Below are 24908 nucleotides of genomic sequence, written 5' to 3'. Positions count from 1 at the left end.
TCAATGAGGAGAGGCTCAAGCGCCTCCCCAAATAATTTGGCGCCCTTAAAGGGGGCTGAGGCCAGCTTCCACTTATGCTTCTGGTCCGCCTGCCAGTGGCGGAGCCAGATCAGGCGGCGTGAGGTGACGTTGGCCACCAAGGCTCTAGAAGCAAATTTAGAGGTGTTAAGGGATGCGTCCGCCGCATATTGGGAGGCCGCAATAATTTTTGAAATATCCTGGCGGAGGCGCAAGTCTCCTGCCGGGAGTTTGGTCAACAGTTCCCTTAGCCATATAACGGAGGCCCTGTTAAAAAAGGAGGCGGAAGAGGAGGCTTTGATGGCCCAGGCAGCCGCCAGGTGGGCCTTATGGCACACCCTCTCCGCCTTCTTATCCTCCGCCTTGAGCCCATCCAGCAGTTCTGCTGGGAGGGAAGAGTTGGAGGTCAGGGCAGTGATAGGTGGTTCCACGGCTGGGAGAACCAAAAGGTCTTCCAAGGTGGGGTCCATAGAGTAAAGTTTCTTGTCTGCCCCGCTGGGGGAAGACAAGGTGGCTGGTTGGGCCCACTGGCGTTGGATTACGTCCAGGATTAAACCCGGAACCGGGACCAGCTCCTGTTGGGGGGCCGGGGCGTCGAACATGGCCGCATTGGGATTTTCGGGAACAGCATCGGCCGAAGGTTGGACCGGCTTAGGTTTAATCCCTACCCTGGTAGCTAGTTTGGCCTTACGGAGAATGGACTTAAAGAGAGTGGGTTTGAAAAGTCCGGAAAAGGCAGGAGCGTCCGGGGGGAGGCCCTCGTCTTCAGATAGCTCCAGGCCGTCCTGGTCAGCGTCCTCGATGGCGGAGGTTTCGCTGACCACGGATGACTCAAGGGACGGATGGCGGGCACGCTTGGCTGGAGGAGGGGCCGCCGGGCCCCGGGAAGTGGTCCCTGGCCCCGAAGGGGGAGGGGAGCGCTTTTGGAGGCCCTCAGCAATGCCTCTGGCGATAGCACGATCGACCAATGCCTGCACGCGCGGTGACAGCTCGGGCTCCTGATCAGAATCTGATCCCGGGTCCCTGGGGTCTTGGAGATGGTAGGGAGAACCCCCAGCCGGGGGAGCCCTGGTGTGACCCTCTGGGACTGGGTCCTGCTCATATGACCAGGACGGGGCAGGAGAAGTTGGCTCCGCCAGTGATCTGTCCGGGGACAGATCCTGAGACTCTACCTCCTCATTCAGCAATGCCAAGATATCACTTCTGGATGGGGGAACGGGGGCCACCTCTGGGGGGGACCCTGTCCCAGCCTGGCGCCGGGCCTTCTCAAATTGTTTATCAAGGGCCCGCTGGCGTCTCTCAGCGTCCTTGGTTTCGGCTGCAGTCGGGGCCTTGACAGGGTGCCTATGGGTGTCCCCTGAGATACCCTTGCCCACACTCCCACCCCTACTGTAAGGGGGATCCTTGCTAGGGGCCTGAGAGGGGCCGGATCTAGCCTCAACGGAACCTGATGGAGGGAGCTCCATGCCAATGACCGCACAAGGATGATGCAGAAAACACAGGCAAACGGGTGGGCTGCAGCGGAATTCGACTGGCTACACTGAAAGGCATAAAGAAAAAAGACAATTATGATTAATAATACAGGTATAGGAAAAATTAATAAATCCATTTCAGCCTAACACCAGTAGCCAAATGGGAGGAGGACACCCAGGAGGCTGAGCTATGAGGTGGGCCTGCAGCTCAGGCTGCAGTAACCCTTGCAGGAGAGGCAGGGAAGTCAGTAGGCCAGGAGACTAGAGCTTAAAAAAAGGCGAAGGCCTGGCCAGATCTTAAGGATAAAGAAAATCCTTCCCTGTGCCGGTGCAAAGGACACGTGGTGGCCAAATTACCAGCGCCGCTGATGTCCAGTGGGTGGTGGCCGAGGGTCCGTTGGGCGGGCCCGGCGAGGCCCTGTAGCCACCAAGCGGCCTCCTGCAGGAGCGTGGCTGAGCGGCAGAGGCCTAAAATTAAAGGCGCGAACTTTTCGCGCCTAAAAATGGCCGCCGCAACAGCGAGGAGCTGGGCGGAGAGGAGAGCGGCAGCCAGGATCAATCCGGGCCGCTCGTAGCTCCGCGGTGGCTGAGGGGTGGAAAAAAACGCAGGGGAGTCAAAAAAACGAAAAAACTAGGCCGGAAAATAACAACCGGGGAGGGAACCGACCAAAAAACAAAGAAAAAAACCCCTTCGCCGCTGTTGCCGCGCTCTGGGAGCAAGCGGCAAGTTTCCAAGCCTGCAAAAGTGCGAGGCTGTGGAGAAACAACCTCCCCCACACACGCTTACCTCCTGGCCTCCTAGATAGCTGATGTTGATTGTAGAAGAATAAAAGGCAGGGAGAAAAGTTCGTTTTGAAGAGGAAAAGGTTTTCCAAATTTTTAGGAGAGTCCAAGCCAAGGATTAATAGCCTGAACTCAAAAATACATCCGATCTGGGCAGTGAGGAAAATTATTCTGGCAGTAATCACACGAGGAGGTGTGGTTAAAGGGAGAAAAAAAGTTCCTCAGTATCCAGGGCAACCAGAGTGAATTAACCCATTGCTTGGACTCTCCAAGCGGTGCACAGGAAAATATAATAAACTGATAGGAAAATGCAACAACTGATTCAGAAAACATGATTTCCAATAACTGTGGCAATATGTGAATATATTGATATACATCTATAAAAGTATGTAGGAAATCCATACCTAATCATAACCTTCAAAACTTAATATGAACTGTATTAAAGACTGTTCAGTATCTAAAGGCAACATGGTACTTGCCAGAGATGCTCATTGCTTCCTGTCATTTAGTCTTGAAACGATTAGAGAAACAATTTAAATCATCCTCCGATACAGATGAAGTAAAGGTTGATTCTTAAAATACAACAATTTTTTTTTTGCCATTTGATACGTTTGTTATTCTTAGGAATTGTACTTCCTCATTACAATTACTAATGAATGAAATTTGGTCATATAATTTTTAGTCTGGATAATAAATTATTTGGGGTTAATCTAATTTATTTCCTTTAGGGTCAAATGTCGTACCAAATAATAGTACATACATAGGATTTGTGAGTTTTACTAATTTTATTCAACATTTAGGGTCCTGATGGTGAACCTATGGCATGCCGTTGCCCTATCAGCTTCAGCGTGCACGTGCGTGCTGGCCAGCTGACTTCAGCCTTCTTTTGAGGCCGTTTTTTTGCCCTCCAGAGGCTTCCTTGAAGCCTCCAGAATGTGAAAACCCGGCCCTACAGACAAACTGGAAATTCAGGAACAGACTTCCGGTTTGGTCGCAGGGCCATTTTTCGCTCTCCAGAGCCTTCAGGGAAGCTCCTGAAGCCTCTGGAGAGCAGTGGGGGGAGGGGCTATTTTCCCAGGCTCCTAGAAAGCCTCTAGAGCCTGGGGAGGGCGAAAAAAACACGCCAAAAGTGGGGGTGGGGTGTTGAACGTGCACATGCGCACAGGGTTGCGTGCATAGCATTATGGGTATGGCACGCCTGCACACGACCCCTCTGCGCACCCCCCGCTTTTGGCACAGGAGCCAAAAAAGGTTAGCTATCACTGATTTAGGGATTTATGTTCCTAAAATATTTTAAAATTTATCCAAATTAATATATCTACTGTACTGTAATTTTACATATACTTTTACTTCACCTTTTCATTTTTTATGAATACTTCAGTCGGTGAACTCCTTCCTCCTCCTATTTTCCCAGCAATAACTCTGTGAATTGGGTTGAGCTGAGAGAGCATGACTGGCCCAAAATTACCCAGGTGCCTTTAAGATACCTTTGACTTGCTGGGGCATAATAAATATAATTTAAATGAATATAACGTCTAGGATTATGTATATTTCAGGAGCAATAGCTATCTATGAGGGAGATGGGTGGTTACAAAGTTTGATATATAAACAATCTTTATTCCAAAACAATATTTTGGTCAAATTGAGCAGTCCTTCCAATGCCATTTTTTGAATATTATTAAATTGTACATTGAGAAAATTATTGAAAAATATCTGGCTTCTAAATATATGAGTATTCTGCTGAATTATATAAAGATTACTTAAAATGTAATTATAGTTTAAAAAAATGAGTTTTCCATGCTCTAATAATACTAAAAAGAATAGTCCTTCTGAGATGAAAAAATACTATAATTCTAAAGACTGGATTTCAGAAAATGGGTGATTTAGCAGTTCTGAGAAAATTAGATATTTGGTTAATTAGAAAATATCACATTATCTTTCTCTTTGAAAAAAAATTATCAGGAAGTTTAGGGAAACACTGAAAGATTAGGGGGTTTATTATTTTAAAAAAGATTTACAAGATCAGGTGAATCCAGGTTATAATTGTAGAGATCGTTCTGTTCTTGTCATGCATGTTATTATGCAACATTTCTCGTGTGTGTGTGTGTGTGTGTGTATACAGAAAATTGTTCATTTTTATTATACATTATTTTATGTTTGTTTGAAAATGAATGAATAAACAATATATGGCAATTAGAAAAGAAGAGATAGGAAAATGAATGATAATAATTGATGAATAATCCAATTGTGAAAACAATTTTTTTCAAGGTCAGTTCATCTACTGAAGGAGCATTTTTCATAGTACTTTGTTTTAAAAATTGAGAGTTGGCTTATCTTTAGATGGGCTATTCAGTGTAGAATGCAAGTACAATTCAATGTAATTGTGAATGTTTATATGTATCAGTATGAATATATTCCATAAGTTCAAATTTTATTTACATTGCTTAAACAAAGTTTTATATTTTCATACTTCACTATGTGATTCCAATATTTAACAAAGAACTGGTATACATGAATGTACAGTAATCTCTTCATTTAATGAACCCCAATTGAAGATTTTTGATTTTTTAGACCTATCAGATCTGGATAGCTGTTACATTTGGTACCACGTAGCCCTAGTCAGTTGGTTTATTTAGTCTCCAGGAGATCCTCTGATTGACCTAATCTATTAGGTTGGGTGACTGTTCTAGCTCTGAAGCTCCCAGACTTAGAAATTCTACTTTCATTTGACTCCTTAGCTCTGACATGTCTTTGGTGCATCAACTTCATCAGCTGCCAGATCAAATTTTTTCCTCATATGCAAAACATGTTTTTTAAATCAAACATTCCATTTGTTGACATTTAACTTAAAAAGACACCCTTTTCTCCTAGATATTTAATCTAGGTTTTGCTATACTAAACAGCTAAAAAAATTATAAAAAAAAATAGAACTGATTAGAACATTACATTTAATTTCCTTGGAGTTGCTAAATAGATTCAAAAGCAAAAATAGCCATAAGGATTTTTCCTAAGTGAAATTCTTTAGTTTATCAGTCTTGTGACACTAATAAGTATACATTCAGAGTCTAGTCCATTTTTGGGGGAAAGGTGCTTCAAAACTTTGCAAGAATCAAATGCAAAGTCAGAAAACCTATATTTAGTAACAATTACTGGACTTCTGCAGATTTCAAAATGCCTCTGGAAAGCAACTGAACTAATGCCAAAATGATGTGTCCCAAATTTACATAGTTAGAGCAACTGAACATTTGTAAACTTTCAGATACAGAGATTAACTCCCATCATATATAACTTTGAACAAACTGATATCAATACCATGCCAAAAGCGGGAGGAGCACAGGGGTGGCGTGCGCCAGCGTGCCACACCCTTAATGCTATGCACCCCCCTCAGTGCACGTGTATGCACACTATCAGTGACACCCCACGCTTTTGCCACGGTTTTTTGGCCTTCCCCCGGCTCCAGAGGCTTTCTAGGAACCTGGGGAAGCCAAAACAGCCTCTCCATTCCGCCCAGATGCCCCCCCAGAGCCTCAGGAGATTCCCTAAAGCCTCCAGAGGGCAAAAAACAGACCTACAGGAAACCTGGAAGTTTGGGAATGGTGACTTCCCCTTTGTCCGTAGGGCCTATTTTTGACTTCCGTAGGGTGAAAAATGGACCTACGGACAAACCGGAAGTCACTTCCGGTTTGTCTGTAGGGCCATTTTCACCGTCCGGAGCCTTCAGGGAAGCCTCCTGAAGGCTCCGGAGGGAAAAAAATGGTCCTATGAGCAAACCGGAAGTCCGCTTTGGAGGCTTCAGAGAAGCCTCTGGAGGGTGAAAAACAGCCTCAAAACAAGGCCAAAGTCAGCTGGCCACCTGACAGGATAGCACTTTGCGTGCCCTGAAAAATGGCTCCACCAGCTACCTGTGGCATGCGTGCCATAGGTTTGCCATCATGGATCTATAGAATCAGAACTTGCCCACACTTTGCTTCACAAAAAAGAAACACTTTTAACATCATGATACTTTAAAGAAATAATGCTTCCCAGAAGAATGTATGCATGGTTAGTATTAGTAGGAGAAATTCTGATGAGTTTAAACTTGGACAGAAGGCAGACAGCAGGCAACAATCACAGAAGCTTGCTCACTACGTCTCTTTTTTCCCTGCCCATAGGGCCATAAGTACCAACTGCTTTGTTGGACTGATTCTAGAAATTTGTCAATATTTATTGTTTTTTATAGTTTGTAAGCTGCTTTGGGGACATTGTCATAAAACAGGGAAAGATAATAAACAAATAAACTTAATTTTGGGAAATGTATGCAAAATTGTTTATCATTGATAAAAGCTTCAAAAGAAAGCTAACCAAACTTTATATATTTACTGATTCCGAAGGTTGCTTACCCTCATATCATTTTCTTTCAGATTAAGTTCAGTTCCATCTTCATATTTAACTGTATAAAGATGTGTATGTTCATTATAACTGATTACTTTTACTTCATAGTATAACACACTTCCAGGCCATCGACCCATTACCACTTCTTCATCTGCAAACTTTCTCCTGGGCATTTTTCAACCAATTCTAAAAAGAAAAAAAGTATATGTGTGCATGGAGTAATAAATTAATAATATATTTATTTCTTAGCCGCACCCTCTCCCAAAGGAATTAAATTTCTGTTTTAAAAACTGTGGACATTCAAGTTCTATCTTAACTTCTGTTTGGTAGATTGGGAAAATAAAGTTACATTCTGAACAGTAACACATAAAAATCAAGCAAGCAAATCAGTATTCCCTCCGGTTGAATGAGGGGAACAAAACAGATGTATAGATAATGGTCAGATTAGCTAGTAAGGTGTAGAGCAATTAAAGGATTGGATGTGGATTCCATTGTTCCTACTTCAAGTAAACATTTGAAATTATGAAATTAAACACAATGTGCACACGCTGATTTATATAATAACCTGAAACAGAAATTACAGACTCCATTTGATTACATTACGTTTTATTCCAAAATCATAGCAATTCAAAACATACACTAAACTCATCACCATCAATCTTTGTTTCAGTTGTTGACTAAGATTACAATCATCCTGGGAATAAAAATGTAAGGTAATTAACAAAGTAATAGCAAAGGTATAGAGACTACTAACAAAATTCTGTAAACATCATTTAAGAAAAATTACTAAATATTGATATTAAAACTATAAAGACTAAGATATAGCAATGTAGTACAATAAAACAGCAACATATCATAATTTAGAACAAAAAATTCATCAGATCAAACGATCTACCCCAGGAGTCCCACCCCAACCCTTAGGCTACAGACCATTCAAAACCAAGGTACAACAGCGGTGGGGAGCATGTGTAAATGAAGCTCTATGTGCGCGTGCATGCCTGCCCCTTGTTCAAAACCATTCCCCCCCTTCCCCAAGCCTCCAATCAAGAAAGGTTGGGGAACTCTGATGTGAACTATATGTTGTAATAAACTAATAATTTACATTACTGCCACTATGATGTAGAGTCAGTGTGTTTCAAGATCAAGCACTAAACTTTGGATTGAAAGAAATGGTAGACCTCCCTAGTGAAATATTTTTAATATCTTAAATTGATTTTTCCAGGCACGGTTAATACTTAGTGTACCATTCAAATGAACACGCATTATAATTACCAATAACACACAGGAAAAAGTCAGTTTGGTGTAGTGGTTAAGGCATCATGCTAAAAACCAGAGGGTTATGAGTTCCAGTTCTGTCTTAGGCCCGAAACCAGCTCAGTGACCCTGGGACAATCACTTTCTCTCAGCCCTAGAAAGGTGGTAATGGAAAACCACTTCCAAAAAATCTTGCCAAAAAACTGCAGGGTTTAGGCCAGGCAGTCAAAAATCAAAAACTGATTTGAAGAGAGAAATATATGCATCTATCTGAAGGAATAAAAATAAACACAAATTCTATAATTAACCTCAAATTAGACTGCAATCTCAAATTTACTTTAAAGATTTTTTAAGCTGAAATAATTACCCAGTTGCTATATGGTTTAGATTTATATATATGGGAGTGACAAAAATTCTAAAATAGCTCTAGCATCTGTAAAAGCAGATATTTATAATTATATTATATTTCATATGAGCATGCCCCCCTTAGATAATTAATAAAAGATCACTATTCTCCCTGCCTGACAAATATGACTTAATGACAGGTATTAAATAGCCTCCCTAATCACACTAAATGCTTTGCCCTTCAAGTTACTGAGAGGAAAATACCATAACATTCCCAAAATAAAGCACATATGTCCACATAGATTAGACTTTGCAGAAATAATACACAGGTAGTATTCCATTGAGCTATGTATGCAGGTCTTCAAATTAATTTAATATAACTACATGTTATTCCGTAACTCAGGTTAGAGACAGCATATGTACATTTATTACGGAATTATCAGTTCCATATGTATGAAATAAAATTGCAAAACTTTGTTCAATAACTAGTTATAGTGAAATGGATAGAATTTCATATCGCCAAGAATTTTTGTATTTTAATAACGTAGAGCTATCTAGTTTCAATGGGCAGAATCTTATCCCATAATAGCTTTGCAAATGACTTATTTTCAGAATGTACTGGAAAAAATATTCATGACTCCTCGGCTTGATGGGAGTGATTTTTAAAAGACCTTTTTATTATGCTCCATGTAAGTCAGTTTTTCTTAGTGCAAAGAGTATATGCAGGAACCTGCTTTCTTCACCATGTGCTTTATGTAGTAGTATTAGTAATAAGTGAAAGGCCTCTTAGTCCTAGTGTCTTTAGTTCAGCTTTGGGATGCAATGGGATCTTGAAGAGAGAACAAATTTATTGTCACAATCAGTTTGCCATACAAACATGTCATCTGTCAGAATCACATTTTAACTGACCAGCTTGAGATCTGCACTCTACAAATATTTGATTTTTTTTTCAAAAGGGAGACCACATTTAAAATAATTCTTAAGCTACAAAATATACGCAAATATTTTGCAAAGGTCCTCTTCAAAAGATAAGTGAGAGAAGGATGTTTGATCTGGTGGAGTGGGAACCAGTCCTATGCCTGGGAGGACCAGGTGGGAGTGAGAAAAGGCCTGTTGGGACTCAAGCCATCTACATGTACATGGAGGGAAATAAGCAGTGAAGTATCACAAGAATACTTAGGCCTAGTACTCTTCAATATCTTAATAAATGACATAGATGAGGGAATAGAAGGGGAACTCATCAAATTTGCAGACAACACTAAACTGGCAGGAATTGCCAACATCTCAGACGACAAGCTCAGGATCCAAAAATATCTTGATAGACTTGATAGGCCCTATCCAACAACATGAATTTAATGTGGAGAAAAGCAAGGTTTTATACCTAGGTAAGAAAAACCAGGGTACAAATACAGATGAGGAGAAACCTGACTCAAAAACAGTAACTGTGAGATCTCTATGGAGATTCTCAGTCATCCAGGTCATGGTTGTCCCAAAGGTGCTTTTTCAAGAGGCAACTGGACTTTCTGGTTTTTCTTTTAAGATGTTCCGCTTCTGATCCAAGAAGCTTCTTCAGTTCTGGAGAAGCTTCTTGGATGACAAAACGTTTTGAAAGAAAAACCAGAAAGTCCAGTTGTCTCTTGAAAAAGCACCTTTGGGAGTAACTGTGAGAGGGACCTTGGAGTCCTAGTGAACGATCACCTAACATGAGCCAGAGGTGTGCGGCAGCAGTCAAAAAAGCTAATACAACTCTTAGTTGTATAAACTGAGGCATAGAATAAAAATCACATGAAGTATTAGTACCATTTTATAAATCCTTAGTAAAACCAACCTGGAATACTGCATCTGGTTTTTGTTATCACATTACAAAAAAAGTTGAGACTTTAGAAAAAGTGCAAAGAGCAATTAAGATGATTTAAGGGCCTGGGGACAAAAATATATGAAGAACAGTTGCAGGATTTGGGGATGGCCAGTCTAGAGAAAAGAAGGACTAGAGGTGACATGATAGCAGTTTTCCAGTATTTGAAGGGTTGCCACAAGGAAGAGGGAGTCAATATATTTTCCAAAGCACCAGAAGGCAAGACAAGAAACAATGGATGGAAACTAATCAAAGAGAGAAGCAACCTGGAATTAAGGAGAAACTTCCTAACAGCGAGGACAATTAACCAATGGAACAGCTTGCCTTCAGGAGTTCTAGGTGCTTCATCACTGAAGGTTTTTTTTAAAAAAAGATTGGACAGCCACCTATCTGAAAAGGTACAGGGTCTCCTGCTTGAGCAGGGGGTTGGACTAGAAGACCTGCAAGGTCTCTTCCAGTTCTATTCTGATTGATTGATTGAAGGAGCATGAAGTGGAGCATGGGATGTCTTGGGAAGACCCAGAACCTGCAGATCGAGGCCTGTACTAGGCCTCCAAAAGCCTCCCCCACCCAGAGGGCACTCCACGCTCCGCACATTCATTTAACATTTCATTGGGAAGAGCAGGGATGGGGGTGTCATTGGGTGACACCTTTTACCTAATGACTGCTGCGACATGTGACCATAATGGGCAGGCTTCATTCTGTCAGTATCTCAAGGACTATCTGTACTCTGTTCATGTTATATATTCTTACACTTGATATGAATTTAAGAGCATCTAGAAAGCATCACTTAGCTATAATACTCAAGACTTAGCCATTCCTTTAGAGTAAATTCTCAACTATCCTGTAATGGTTCTTCAGTGTTTCACTTTAATTATAAAATCAATCATGCATTTTGATTGATACATGTTTTCCATGTGTGTGTTCAAAACAGAACTTTTTCTAAGCAGATATTTCATCAGTCACTATTCTGTTTTATTCTTGAGTCTCTAAATAGTCTATTCACTTTTTTTGTATCTTCTTGACTTGTTATCACCCATCAGTTTTACCTGACACTTTCTCCACCAAATGGATTTATTTGAAATTGTATTTTTTCCCAAAATCATTTTTGGTATTTTTAAAATCAGCATTCATTGGAAAGTAAACTGCAACTATTGATAGCCTATGGACATTTATTTTCATATGCACCCAATAATATTCTACATGACACCAGTTCATATTTTAGCCTTAATTAAAGCTACATCTTTACTTCTGTACAGCCATCATTTCCTTAAGATAAGGTTTTATGTCCTTCCTCTTTTTCTTAGTTTTACAACATATTTGTGTTCAGTGACACAAAGTATCTATTTTGTTATAATTTGATATATTCATTCAGAGACACAAAGTACTTTTCTTATAATTTGATACATTATTTCACACTTTTCTTACAGAATGGCCCAAATCCTTATTATATTCAGCCCAAATTTTAGTTAAGAGCATTGCAGAACAACTGAAATCTAAGTTATGTTTACATCTATGCCATATTCAACAAACCTAAGTGACTTTCCTAGTTGTGATGTCCAATTATAAATTATCTCCACCTACTTTTCAGTTTATTTTCGTGCCACTTCACACCTCTTTGGAGATACCTGCTTTATTATAAAAATGTTTTATTATTTGATTTTATAGTAATCAAGTCACTTTGAACAATGTGTTCGTTCAGATGTATTTGTTCCATATTATTCACTGTACTAGAATGTATTAACAAATACCGATCAAAGTTAAAAATTGCAATAAAACTTCTACTATTTTTATCTTTCAGAAGCTGTTCTGACAAACTCTTCAGGATCTTAAGGTTGATTGTTTGAAATAGGAACTTGTAAAAGGCTGTCTTTTATTTGCTCATTTGAAGCAATAAAAACTATCTGAAGGTATTGCAATACATACGACGCAATAAAACACATTCACATTTCAAGGACACGTGCGAACCTTCCCCAAGCATATTAATTTCGAAATGGGTATAATCTTTGATGGAATTATCCTAATTGCTTCACACTATTGCATTCTAAGTCCCGCACCTCTCTTCGCGCCTCTGAAGGGAAGTGATCATAACAGAGAATACGTCTCCTTACAACGAGCTCGGCGGCGCCCCCTCCCGGCCCCCACTGGAACGATTCTAAGGTTTTGTTCAAAAACGCTCGCTCACTTGAACTTCCAGGATTCAATTCGAGCGAAAACTAACGTCAGCGGGAGTGAAACTCCTGGATGAAGCGAAAAGAGCGGCGCTCAACGTGAAAAGAGCCCGAAGACGACTACATGAAGCCCGCCGAGGCCTAAGAAAATGGAGGAGAAAGGGGAAAAGAAGGGAACCGCAAGAGGCAAAGGAGGCGGCGACCGCCCGGTGCCCTCCCACCTTGGGAAAGGCGCTTGAAGGGGTGTGTCCCGGCCCGCATAATATGTACGCGCCCCCTCACCTGGCGGCTACTAGCCTCCCTGGTAGTTGGATACTGAGAGCGGGAGTCCTCGGAGACAAAAAGGGAGCGTAGAGCTCAACCGCGAGGCGAACTAACCGCTTTTAGCGGCGGTTGCAGGCGGGAGGACACGGCGACGTTCCAAACCCCTCCCTCCTGTCCTGCTGGGAGGCGCGAAGGCCGAGGCGCCAACCGCCGCCATTGGCCAAGGCAAAGCATTTGAATCGCTCTTAGTACCCACTGATTGGCAGCAAGTCGGTGGCGCGTTCCTCCCTCTCATCCCTCCGACTTTCGCACCAAGTTCTGCCTCCGGTTTAGCCAATGACATCGTTCACTCGAGGGAAATAAAAAAGGGAAGCCTCCGTGGCTGAAGGGGTCCGAGCGCTCGCGCCTCCTTGGTTGGGCGGGCGCGTTAAAAACAATAGCGAGTCCCCTTGTTTCGGTCGCCGCTGATCCGAGGACATGCAGGGATCACGGAGGATCAAAGTACAAACAGAGTAGATACGGTGAAGGTTCCGCTTTTTACTCTCGGGATGTATTCAACCCAAAACCAAGTAAAAGAATGTGTGAATGCAGAAACTGATTTATTGAAGAGGGTTTTTTGCGGGTAGGCAGACAGTCGTGATTAATTCAGAAAATATTGTAAAGCAAGTCCTTTGTGGGATGCATAAATGCCATTGGGACACATTAGAACACAACCACTGTGACTTTACCAATCGTGATTTTTGAAACATGGTGGTGTGTTTTATTTAAATGCCGCTATAGGTTAGAATGAGACCCAGTTTGGTGTCGTGATTAAGGCATTAGGCTAGAAACCTGGAGACTGACCCAAAGCTAGCGGGTGAGTTTGGACCAGTTTCCATACTCTCAGCCATAGGAGACCAACAGTTTCTAAAACACTTTGCCAAGAAAACTGCAGTACTTGTCCAGGCAACAATCAGTACTAACTTGAACTTAAAACAAAACAAAATCTGAATCTTCCATCTGAAACTGTTTAGTACGAAGCACAATTGAAAACTATGCAACCTAATGAAAAAAAAAATACAGGCCCAAAGTTTAGATCAACAAATATGCAATAGTTGCAATGGTCATAACTGATCTTTCAAAAGCTCTTGAAGACCAAGCTGGTTCAGAGAGCCTTCTGATTTGCTGTTGCCATCTTTATGGTCCTTTTTATCATGATTATTTAAAAGTACTTTGTGTAAGTTTTGAAGAGTCTTTGAGATGCCTAGGAAATATTTAATAAATAAACAGAAATCAGGACTAGGCAAGTGTCTATGCTGGGTATATGGTGTCCTTACTCTTCTGTGTACAGAAAGCAACAGGAGTAGCAGCTAAACCTTTTAGCAACAGGGATGAGTTAATATCCTCTATGCAGACCTGTCAAACTGGCGGCCCACGGGCCAGATATGTCACATACAGGCCACGTCCACCCTGGCTCTGCAAAGGAAAAAAACGTCACAATACCTCACGATCCGGCCTGTGGCAAGATCAAGTTTGAGCCCTGTGCCAGTCTATAGTATCTCACATGTTCAATCATTCAGCAGAGGATGCCCAGAGAATGCAGAATGAATCGTTGGGAGGTTTCCACTGCTGCCCCAGTGCTTCAGTTTGGCCCAAGAACAAGTTTAACTTAAATGACTCCCACAAATGATTTGTATGTATTGCAGAATTACTAGGTTGACAATAGAAAGATTAGAAGGGAAGCCTGTTTGCTGACATATTTTATGGTTTTCAGGAGCATCTGCACTGGCATGAGTTTCTACATGTTTTCAATAAAAAGTGTAGCAGGTCAACTTCTGGTTAGAGCGACTTTACCTCAGCAATCTCTGGAATTTCATTTCTTAATAAACTTGAACTAAACCAGCAAAGCACACAAAGACAATATTTGTTTATAGATGTTATTGCATTTTTGTGAATTTAGGAGGGATGGAAATAATCATATTTGAACTCATCCAAAAACATTCTTGACTAACAAGATACAAAGGTATTTTTCATGTATTTGTAAGAAAAATAGCTTGGCATAAAATTATCCTCTAAACTTAGCTGGAGATGCTACCTAGCCTGGTAACAAAATATTCAGAAACCAACCACAAGCCCTCAAGCTACACCAGAGCTACAGATATTCACCACTATTGCAAATAAAATTATTGCAAAAGAAATGTAACAGTGTATTTAAACATCTTGGATATTCTACTTTCAAGTTCTGTCACAGGTTCTGGGAGTAGAAAATTTGACTTTTATATTCTAAGGAAACATCCATAAGAATATGGAATATAGAAATAATCAGTTTCAGCAGAATGACAAAAGAAATGATGTAATGCAAGCTCTGTCCTTATGTACATATGTGCAATGTCTTGATGCCCATACATGTTGAAATAGATCATGTGACCACGGGGATGTTGCAATGGTCATAAGTTTGAAAAGTGGTCATAAGTCACTTTTTCAGTGGCTTTGTAACTTCAAACAATCACTACATGAATTATTGTAAGTTGAGGATTACCTTTATATCTCACCTCTGGTTATTCTTGAATTACTGGTAAAATACAGTTTGCTACAATTTTAGTATTTTGCTCTGAAAGGAAATGTTTGCTTTGAAGCAGATCATTTATTGTTTGTTTTCCTGTCACAGCTGCACACAAGCTTTTGAATATATTTTTTTGTTTCAAGCTACATTTCCTTCCTTTATTTTTTTTAAATTTATTCTTGTAGCCTGTTATTTTACAGACATTTAAAGCAAGCGTGGTTTTTGCTGTGTGTGTATGCACATGTGTTCACACATTCATATGTGTATGAATAGCATATACACTATGCTTGTGTGTATAACCCACATTCGTGTGTATTGTGTATACATGTTACCTTGTGTTCTTATCTTCTATATTGATCTTGCAAAAGGCTGTCAGATACTTTCAAGTTCCTTCCATATGTGGAGAAGAGGACTATTGCTGTGGGCCTCCCTCAATCTCCATCCCCACATAGACTATGTCCTATATAGTAAATGTGACAAGGTAAGGAAAGAGCTTTTCAATCACTTTACCAGCAACAGCCAAGGAGGGGGGGGGTCTGCATTTTTTTCTTTGCAAGGAAGTTGATTCTCTGCTGTGTCTATGTGCCATTATATATTTTCTGTTACTATTCAAAAGAGCAGTAGTATTTTGTACAGAGAGAATACAAAGTTTAGAGCAATATTTTAGATTATGTAATTCTATGTTTCAGGAATATGAAAAAATTACGCAATAAAGAAAACTAAGGAGCTGACTTGTAAAGTCATACAGCAATAAGCAGTACTTAACGTTTTCAGATCTTACGGAGTATGTAAGGCTATTTTAAAATTTTAAAGATTATCAGTGTGAATGTTTTCAGAACATGGGGAAATTATTTTCTTCTTTAGAAGGCTTTTGTAAAGCCCATTTTATAGTCCAAGCCTATATTGGAGGAGGAACACAGATGGAACAGCATGTAACACAGAAATTGTCCATTTGAGATATTTGCTTTCTTTCTTTACTGCTATATTGCTTTATAGACCAAGCCTATAAAACTGAGGAGCATCTGCCAAGTATCCTCAAAGACAATTTCTGTGCTAAACACCTTTATTTCAGCATGAGCAGCAGTCAGAGATGATGGGACCTCTAGTCTTAATTTCTGAAAGACAACAATTTCCTGTGTCTATTTTATTTTTTTAAAAAAATTAACTTTAAAAAGAGGAAATGGCCCAAACAAAATTTATGTGCACATTTTTGCTATTTGTCTCCTGTTTTTCAAATCAGCTCCTTATCGAAGAATGAGATTTGTTTTTTAAAAAACATCTGATACTCCATTTAACATTTTGGAAAGTTAAAAAGAGTAAGTTAAAACATGCAATAATTCTATTTTCTATAAAATTGAAATGGACAGAGAGAGAGAGTGAGTGAGTCAGAGAGTGTGAGAGAGAGAAAGAGAGAGAGAGAGAGAGAGAGAGTTCGGAAAGATACTAATGATTGAAACATAAAGCAAACTGTAAAATTGTCTCGAGATCAGTTGTGTAAATAGCACTATAGCAATAGCACTTAGATTTATATCCCGCTTCCTAGTGCTTTGCAGCCCTCTCTAAGCTGTTTACAGAGTTGCCCCCAACAATCTGGGTCCTCTTTTTACAGAAGGATGGAAGGCTGAGTCAACCTTGAGCCAGTGAGAATCAAACTCCTGGCAGTGAGCAGTGAGTTAGACTGCTGTACTACATTCTAGCCACCGCACCATCACAGTAAATGTTGTTTTCCATTACCAATGTAGTACAGCTAGTCCTCGACATAACAACACTTTGTTTAGTGACTGTTCAAAGTTACAACAGCATGGGAAAAAGTGACTTATGACCTTTTTTCACATAACCATTGTGGCATCTCCATGCTCATATGATCAAAATTTGAATGGTTGGAAACTAGTTCATATTTATGATGGTTGCAGTGTCTCAGGATCATGTGAACAGCTTTTGCAACCTGACAAGCAAAGCCTACAGGGAAGCCTAATTCATTTAACAATTGTGGCTAGAAAGGTCGTAAAATGGGGCAAAATTCACTTAACAAATATCTCACACAACAGCATAAATTTTGGGCTCAATTGTGATCTTAAGTCAAGGATGAATGACCTGCATGCATTTTGAAACCATATTTTCAGATATGAATGACAAATATTATAAATCAGTCAAGAAATATACTTTTTATAAGAAAACAACATTGCATTTTATAAGAAGTGGTCTTCAAGCTTTGTATTGTATAGAAGAATCTACTTAAGATCCTATTTTCCCTCTTTCTCGAACAAAAGGATCATGTGACATAATCAAAACTGTTTTTGAATGTTGAACTAGGCAAATCCAAGACCCAAATTTGGGTAACAGCTTTGGAAAGGAGAAGAAATCAAGGTCATGCCTGGTTCTTTCTCTGACTGTATCAGATTTCTTTCTTCAAATAACTCGACCTGATTTGCTTGTCATCATACAGCCAATATCACATTCATTAATTCTTAAAATACATTGGCAGAGTGGGCTGGATAAAGGAAACCATTCAAGTAATGATTTCTACATTTGATGTTGAAGTATGGAGCCAAGGAAATTCAAACTATTATGCAATTAAAAGACAAGACAATGCATCAACATGTAAGTACATACAATATTCTGTCATCATTAAGTGTATTTCTATCCATTCACTGTATTAATAAATAATTTCTATGGTGAAGAATCCTGTTTAGACTTCATAAATTATTATAGAAAAATAGAAAGGCGTGCATTTTCTGATGGTTCCTGCAACTCCCCTCCATTCTTTTCAGTTTATTCATCTATCTGAACCAGGTCTGAGTCTATATGTTTTTGAAGGTTACACAGGTATGGAATTGATTAAAAGTATATCCCATCTTTTCATGTTGAAAAAAACTTCTCTTATCAAAGGAAAACTTTCCTTTAGATCCTGATGTGCTTGGCTCTACTCCCTGAAGCAGTACCAAATTGTGCCAGCATACTGTATGCTGCACTCAGTGTTCAGTCTTATTCACACATTTAATTGCAGGACAAGTGATTCCCAAAGCTGGAGGGACTTCTTCCTATGCATGGGGCTCCCCTTGAGATGCACCCGAAGGCTGCAGCTGGTCCAGAATGCGGCCACGTGGGCAATTATGGGGAGTACCAGGTACTCCCATGTAACACCTCTCCTGCGCGAGCTGCACTGGCTACCTGTGGCTTTTCGGGTGCGTTTCAAGGTGTTGATTCTCACCTTTAAAGCGCTCCATGGCTCAGGGCCTAGTTATTTGCGGGATCGCATCCTACCCCATACATCCCTTACGACCAATTCGCTCTCACAGAGAGGGACTCCTCCGGGTGCCATCCGCCAAACAATGCCGGCGGGTGACGCCCAGGAGTAGGGCCTTCTCTGTGATGGGCCCGACCCTCTGGAACGACCTCCCCCCTGACATTAGAATCATTACTGATCTCCGCTCCTTCCGTAAGAAACTCAAGACCCACCTGTTCCAATTAACTGGCCTGGCCCAATCACAATCATGATCTAATCCCTTGACTTTCCTGGCCGGTTATTTTAAATTTTGGGGTATTTTAATTTGGTTTTAATCACTAATTAATTTTTGCACTATTGTACAGACTTGTGTTTAATTTGTTTTTATGGGGTTTTGTAATTGTTGTATATAATGTTTTTATTCTTGGGGAGAGGGAGCGGTTGACAAATCCAATAAATAAATAAATAAATAAATAAATAAATAAATAAATAAATAAATAAATGTGGAGAACTCCCTTCTCCCTGAACCAGTGGTGCTTAGCCACCCAAGCTGTCCACTATTAGAACCATTTTTAAATATGACCAAGGCTGCTAGATGTGTTGTGGGGAGGGGGGAAGTTTCCCAAGTGACAGTTTGCACTACAAGGAGTGCTAGCTATCTCTCAGGTCAGACATATTTTTGTGAAACCTATCACACATTATGGAGGCTAATGTAAGAGTAAGGAAGATGAACTTGACAGAGATTTGCAGAACCTATTGCCTAGTCAAAAGAGAATGAAAAATGTTTAAACCCTGAACATCCACATAATAGTCAGAAGCAGCTCAGTCACATATCTCCCTAATTTTCTGTATTATAAGGAGAGGGAGATATACTATAATCAGAATTCCAAGTTTCTGCTTTATAGCAGTTTATATAATCCCAATAAAAATAATTTTAACCTTTTTGCCGACTCTGTAGAAACTAGGTGTCTAATTCAGTTGAAGCCATGTCAACCATTTCAGTGGCTAGGAGTAAGAGTTCTTCAGCAGTTGAAAGTGGCCAATAGGAGCTAGACAGATCTCAGTACTTATGTCTACATCAAGAATGACCCTACACACCAAATACTTGTACAAACATGATTTGTGCCAGAAATGTGTTATAATGCACATATACACACACTATATTAACATCAGTTAATTGTAGCACCCTATAATTATATTGATTTATTATAGCATCAGTTATATGTGTATGCATTTTGTAATCAGATGAAATTGGCAGCAGTCTATAAGGTATATAATTCATTAGTTTTTAATTAATATAATTCATTGTTCCAACCCATAATTCTAACACAATTTCTCTGTCTCAACAGTTTTAAGATATGTGGACTGCAACCCCCAGAATTTCCCAATCAACATGCTGGGTGGGGAATTCTGAAGGTTGAAGTCCACACATCTTATTCCTCAGATTGAGAAGTACTGTGTTATACACAGTATCAGGTGTTCAATAAAACAATAAAAAGTAATTAATGAACTTTTAAAAAATGTTATAAATTTCTTAGTCTTAAGAATTTATTTCCCCACTAGCAACTTATATTGCTTCTGTGAATTTTACCGCAGTTAATTGTGGCTCAGAGGTATCCCGTTAGCTGTTTTTATAGGACACGTTTTCATGACACAACCACCTTTACTGTATTAGGTGGCAATGTGTGTGTCTAAATTTGTCTGTAGCTATCCAATTTTAAAACAGTGTTTTCCATCTTCCATAAGCCTTGGAAAACAAATGATTAGTGATAACCTTATTTACAATCATCGTCATAATCATAATATAATTTATTAAACTTATGTCTCCTGCCCCTCAATGGTTCTAGACGACTCACAAGTCAAACTTTAAAAAAACACTGATATTGCAGTCAGCAGTTGGCCTTTGCTGACCTTTTATTGGCCAGTGGAGCCTGCTATCAGATGCACCCTCTAATCACTAGTCCCTGTCTTGCAGGGCCAATTTGCCTTGCGTTGCAATAGAAACTAGGAGTCAGATCTAGAGGCCTGCCTTCCTGCACTTTACAAAACAGTACCCAGACATTGTTCATGCTCCTTATGAGCATTTATGGCTGGACGTGATACTAAACAAATAGTAGATCTCTTAACAAGCTGCCTGAGCTCCTCTCACAATCCACCGAGTTGTCAACTGGGCTCTTTCTTGCCACAAGTCTTGCAGAAGATGGACAGTGATACAGTGAAGAAGCAGCAAGTCACCAATGGGGAAATTCTCCTTAAGACTATTTGTTATAAGAATTGAGAAAACTTAATGTGACTTTGAACATTTTGGGCAAATGTGACAACTTTATACAGCCCAACGTTCACTGAACTTTCAGATATTCGTAACGTATTGCCTAGGATTATACCATATGAACGCTGATACCATATTTCAGACATTATTTATATATCAAAATGTCCAGTCTTTTAGAATAATTAGTACTACTCAATATATTGCATCTCTAGAGAAACTTGGGTAACATCTTGTCAGAATTTGCAGATCAATCCAATTTCTAAATTTTGGAAATGAAAGCAATTTTCTTTATATGCTTGTACATTTATATGCTTGTAAATTCTGTACTAAAATCCTGAAATAGAATATCTCCAACTTTCTTGTTGCTTGTTTTCTGTCTCAACCAGGAATATTCCTCTTGACAACACACTAACTCATCAGCTCACCCAGAGCTGTGGTTTAGATAATTTCCTGTCAGTAAAGTCTGATTAGCAAAACTTTTTTTTTTAAATCACAAGCCTAACTTTGACAAATGAATTAGACTTGATATCTTTCTCCTTAATTGCCAAAATAAACGTATCTACGTTATTGTTTATTTGCCATATCTCAGATTTAAGCCACACGTGAAAAGAGTTAAAGATCTATTTGAAACAGCCCTTCCTATGCTATGGACCTAACTTGTCTTTAATAAAATGGAAATTTATAGTACAACGAGCTTGCATTTTCCATATTACCTCTGTCAAAGAGAAACAGATAGATTCTGAGTACTGCTTGTGTCTCTTTTCTGTTCCTTTCAACAGCACTCTGGAATCCAGATGTGAGAGACAGCTGTTACACCAAACTCATTAAGACTAGTTTTTGATCTCAGCCTTCATTATGCTTAGGCTTTAAAACAAACAATTTCTTGTTTCTTTTTAATAAACCTTTGTTTTGAAAAGGTGCCGTAAAAAAGTCTTAAATCCATAAATAAATCAGGTTTGGATTCTCAGTTTTTATCACTCTTCTGATAGAAATTAGTACTGCCATTATTCTGGTAAGGAAGAAGTGTGCAATGTGCATGCTTGTAAATTGTTATTGTGCCACATCTGGAATTCACTTTGACATTTTTCATCTCAGTGTGATAATTTCTATTGACACTTTATGCCAGTTTTATCAATTTCACATTTATACATTTCAATTCACAGAGAAGAGAACTATAAGGCAAATCCACTATATTTCAAAATGAAAACTTAAGAATCAGATGAGCTGTAAGCAAGCTGAGGCTTAACTGGAAATTGGCACGCAACATTTAGATCAGAAGAACATTTCTGCCCTCCAGAAACAGCTTTGCGCAAACCACATTGCCCAGGAAAAGGAAATGACGGTCTCTTGGGCAACCTCTTAGGAAGAAGCAATATGCCACACAGCTCTTTGTTTAGGGTTTAGTAGCACAAGGAAGTCTTTTTAGTTGCAATTGTACAGTCTGATCTTTATCCTAAAGGGTTGAAATGGATCAGGGAAAAACTTCCTATGACATGCCAATGATAACTAAGAGTAGTAAGATCTACCACATTTTATATAAAGTTTTGTTTCCTCTATTTTTCAAAATGGTTTGAAATACACTGTAATTATGTTTTCTGTTTATTATTAAAATTATTATCGCACTGGCATTTACATTATTTGATAACCAAACTCTTAAGAGATTTTTTAAATTGTGAGAAGTAGAAATCCAATACATAAAACAAAATGAATTGAAATCCCCTTCCCCCCTGAACTTTTTGACCGAATTTCCAGTAAATGATATCTGTGATATCATTACTTCCTTTTGTCCTTCTGAACATATCTGAGAATCTAGTGCCAGTTTTCTGCTATAGCAGGTACTCATGCAATCAAAATATGATGCTCTCTCATCAAGTCCACAGGATGGCTTTTCGATCTTGCTTTTAATCTACCTTATATTCCTGTTATGGGTTTTGATTTTAAGTTGTTTTATTTTAATATTCTTTCCAGCTAGAATTTATTTGATTTCATCATCCCACACCTACTCACTGGGATCTTGCTATAACCACCATGTGATTGTTAATTTTTATGTGTTATATTATAGTATCTCAGCCCTTTCAGGGCTAAAAGGAAGAATGTATTTTTTAAAAAAAGCTATAGATCATTGAAAGCTCTCAGTTACCCAGTTCCAAAGCACAGTTCTCAGGGTTTGATTGGTGATACTGAATTTTAAATCTCTCTTCTATGTGATTTGCCAAGTACATCAGAATTTTTGGTCATGTCAATTTCACACTTGCCATGCACACTTTTTTTGAAGCCCTAGAATCACAAATTACAGAACTGCTAATGGGTAGGTATTACCATCATATTCTGGATGCTTTGTCCTGTTGAAGAAATGCATTATCTATTTCTCCTGTTAAATATTAGATTGTAAGCATATCAAAGCAGTGATTCTCTTGCCGTAATGCCATAGCACTGATGGTTCTATAACAAGTTAATCACAATAAAAATACTAAGCTTGATCATACACAGGAAATGTTATTCAAATATTCTACTTGAAAAATGTTTTGTTTAGCACAGAATCACTGTTTCAGTATTTCAGGCCTCTAGAATAAACTCAATTTCATTGTAAATTACAGCCAACATAATTACTATTTATTACCTTTGATGCATGGAGGTTGAGTCATGGCAACTGACTTTTCTTTTTTGGTTTGAAATGTTTCACTGCTAATCCTGTAGCTTCAGTCTGAGTCTTTGATGTATTAATTTCAATTTAGTGCAATGTTAAATTTGCCTCTCACTGACTGTATTTTTACAATACGTAACTGATGTAGTTCCAACTTACTGTTTTAGGGAAGTTTATCTTTCTATTCATACATATACCTCACCTCTCAGGGAAGTCTTAACAAGAGAGCTAGCTTCCATAAAGAAGAAAAAAAGCATTAAGGATTTCTGATGTTTTTGCAATATTAGACAAGTTTTATTTACACATCTGTAAGCAGAAAAGAATCAGAGTAATATGTATTCATATCCTGTGCAGCAGATTTCCTGCCACACATCACTCTTTCCACATCCTAACTCCGCACACATGCTTTTATAATGTATCCTCAGAAATACCCTAAAAATTCAATTCATTTTATTATAATAATATATTTCAGAAGAATCATATGTATGTGGAAGCTGGAAAAATAAAGTAACAAACTGAAGTGAAGCAAGCAAGCAACAAACTTGCAGTGATGTGGAACATTAATTTCTCCACCTGGTGGATTGTAGATCAAACTGCATGTTATCCTCCAACTGAGAGCAATATTAGCTAGAGAACTACAACTGTGTTCTCAGCAAAGTGTGGAGGCAGGAATAGTTTACAGTCAGTGATGAACATGGTAAAAGTTTTCACCAGGACATTGCCACAATGGAAAAACAATACAAAGGCAATTGGAATAATCTGTGCTGTCTGACAATTGTTCAACATTGCAGTGAGACTTATTACAAATGAAAATCACCAGCAAAAATCTTTTGGTTCAGTTGAACTCACGCAGTGTGTTGGAAACCAGCATTTAAATATATCATAGCCATTAAAAGTTAATTTCATATTTCTCAAACATGATACAGTCATTCTGAAAGTATCTTTGTGTTCCGTTTGAAGGGGTCTATCTTAATCATTTTCAGAAAGGAAAACTTTTGAAAATAGACATCTCACACAGTACTGTCAAAGGCAGATTCTTCAAATTGTAACACATAATTGTGGAAATCAGAACAACTGAAGCAAAATTGAACTGTGTTGCTGTAATCCAAATTTACATGAGAAGTACAGTCAATTGTTAAGAATATCTTGGACTGTAATACTTGCTTTGGGCAGTAAAACCAGACTGCTCACTGAAAGCATCAATGAAACTAACACTTAAATACTTTGGACACATAATGTGAAGTGACAGTTGGTCTTACTTGAACTGGCCTTGAGGCAGAGTTAATTTGAAGCCACGCCTCTGTGCTCCTTGCTTCTGGTTCCCACTTTCAACAAGTCAAGCCCACTGCAAAACACCTGAAAACAAGTCATAAGGGAACACACCCTACATAAGGGAACTCCCCAACCCCTGGATCAATGCTAGGACGGGAACATGGCTAATCCTGCAAAACCTCCTAAAACAACGGTTCAGGTAAGACCAACTGTCATTTTCTGGAGGAATTTTGCAGGATTAGCTAGGATTGGGACATACCCAAGTTAACATCCCTCAGGGGGGCACTATTGGTCCTGGGCTCCTCATGCGCTACCACCTGTTGTAACACCCTACGACCAAACGCCGCATCAGCCGATGCAAACGAGTCTAACCTGTAGTGCCTGATAAAGGGAGACGGGGATGCCCACATAGCCGCCCTGCA

At 39.3% G+C, this 24908-nt stretch overlaps 1 protein-coding gene and 1 long non-coding RNA gene across 5 annotated transcripts in view; one reads left to right on the top strand and one right to left on the bottom strand.

Moving 5' to 3' along the window:
- The window catches only part of LBR (lamin B receptor), a 33916-nt gene extending 21217 nt beyond the window's left edge, over positions 1 to 12699 (bottom strand). Inside the window, exons 1-2 of one of the 4 annotated variants that reach the window (XM_081943340.1) lie at positions 12552 to 12699; positions 6653 to 6830 (exon numbers count right to left, since the gene is read on the bottom strand). In XM_081943340.1, the coding sequence (XP_081799466.1) occupies positions 6653 to 6817 (165 nt within the window). In that variant the 5' untranslated portion in view covers positions 6818 to 6830; positions 12552 to 12699. Of the gene's footprint in view, positions 1 to 6652; positions 6831 to 12155; positions 12448 to 12551 lie in introns of those variants that run through there. The other 3 variants (XM_081943342.1, XM_081943341.1, XM_081943343.1) reach the window with 3 other exon arrangements.
- Positions 12700 to 12901: 202 nt separating this feature from the next.
- LOC309386599 lies at positions 12902 to 22079 on the top strand. Its single transcript, XR_014174453.1, has 5 exons — positions 12902 to 13054; positions 15444 to 15556; positions 16316 to 16338; positions 17272 to 17676; positions 21734 to 22079. It is a non-coding gene; the product is annotated as an uncharacterized lncRNA (long non-coding RNA).
- The last annotated feature ends 2829 nt before the right edge of the window (positions 22080 to 24908 follow it).

Source organism: Natrix helvetica, assembly GCF_964273705.1.
Source record: "Natrix helvetica genome assembly, chromosome: 2".
Lineage (NCBI taxonomy): Eukaryota > Metazoa > Chordata > Lepidosauria > Squamata > Natricidae > Natrix > Natrix helvetica.
The sequence above is the reverse complement of the archived record's forward strand: the minus strand, read 5'-3'. Positions and strand labels throughout refer to the sequence as shown.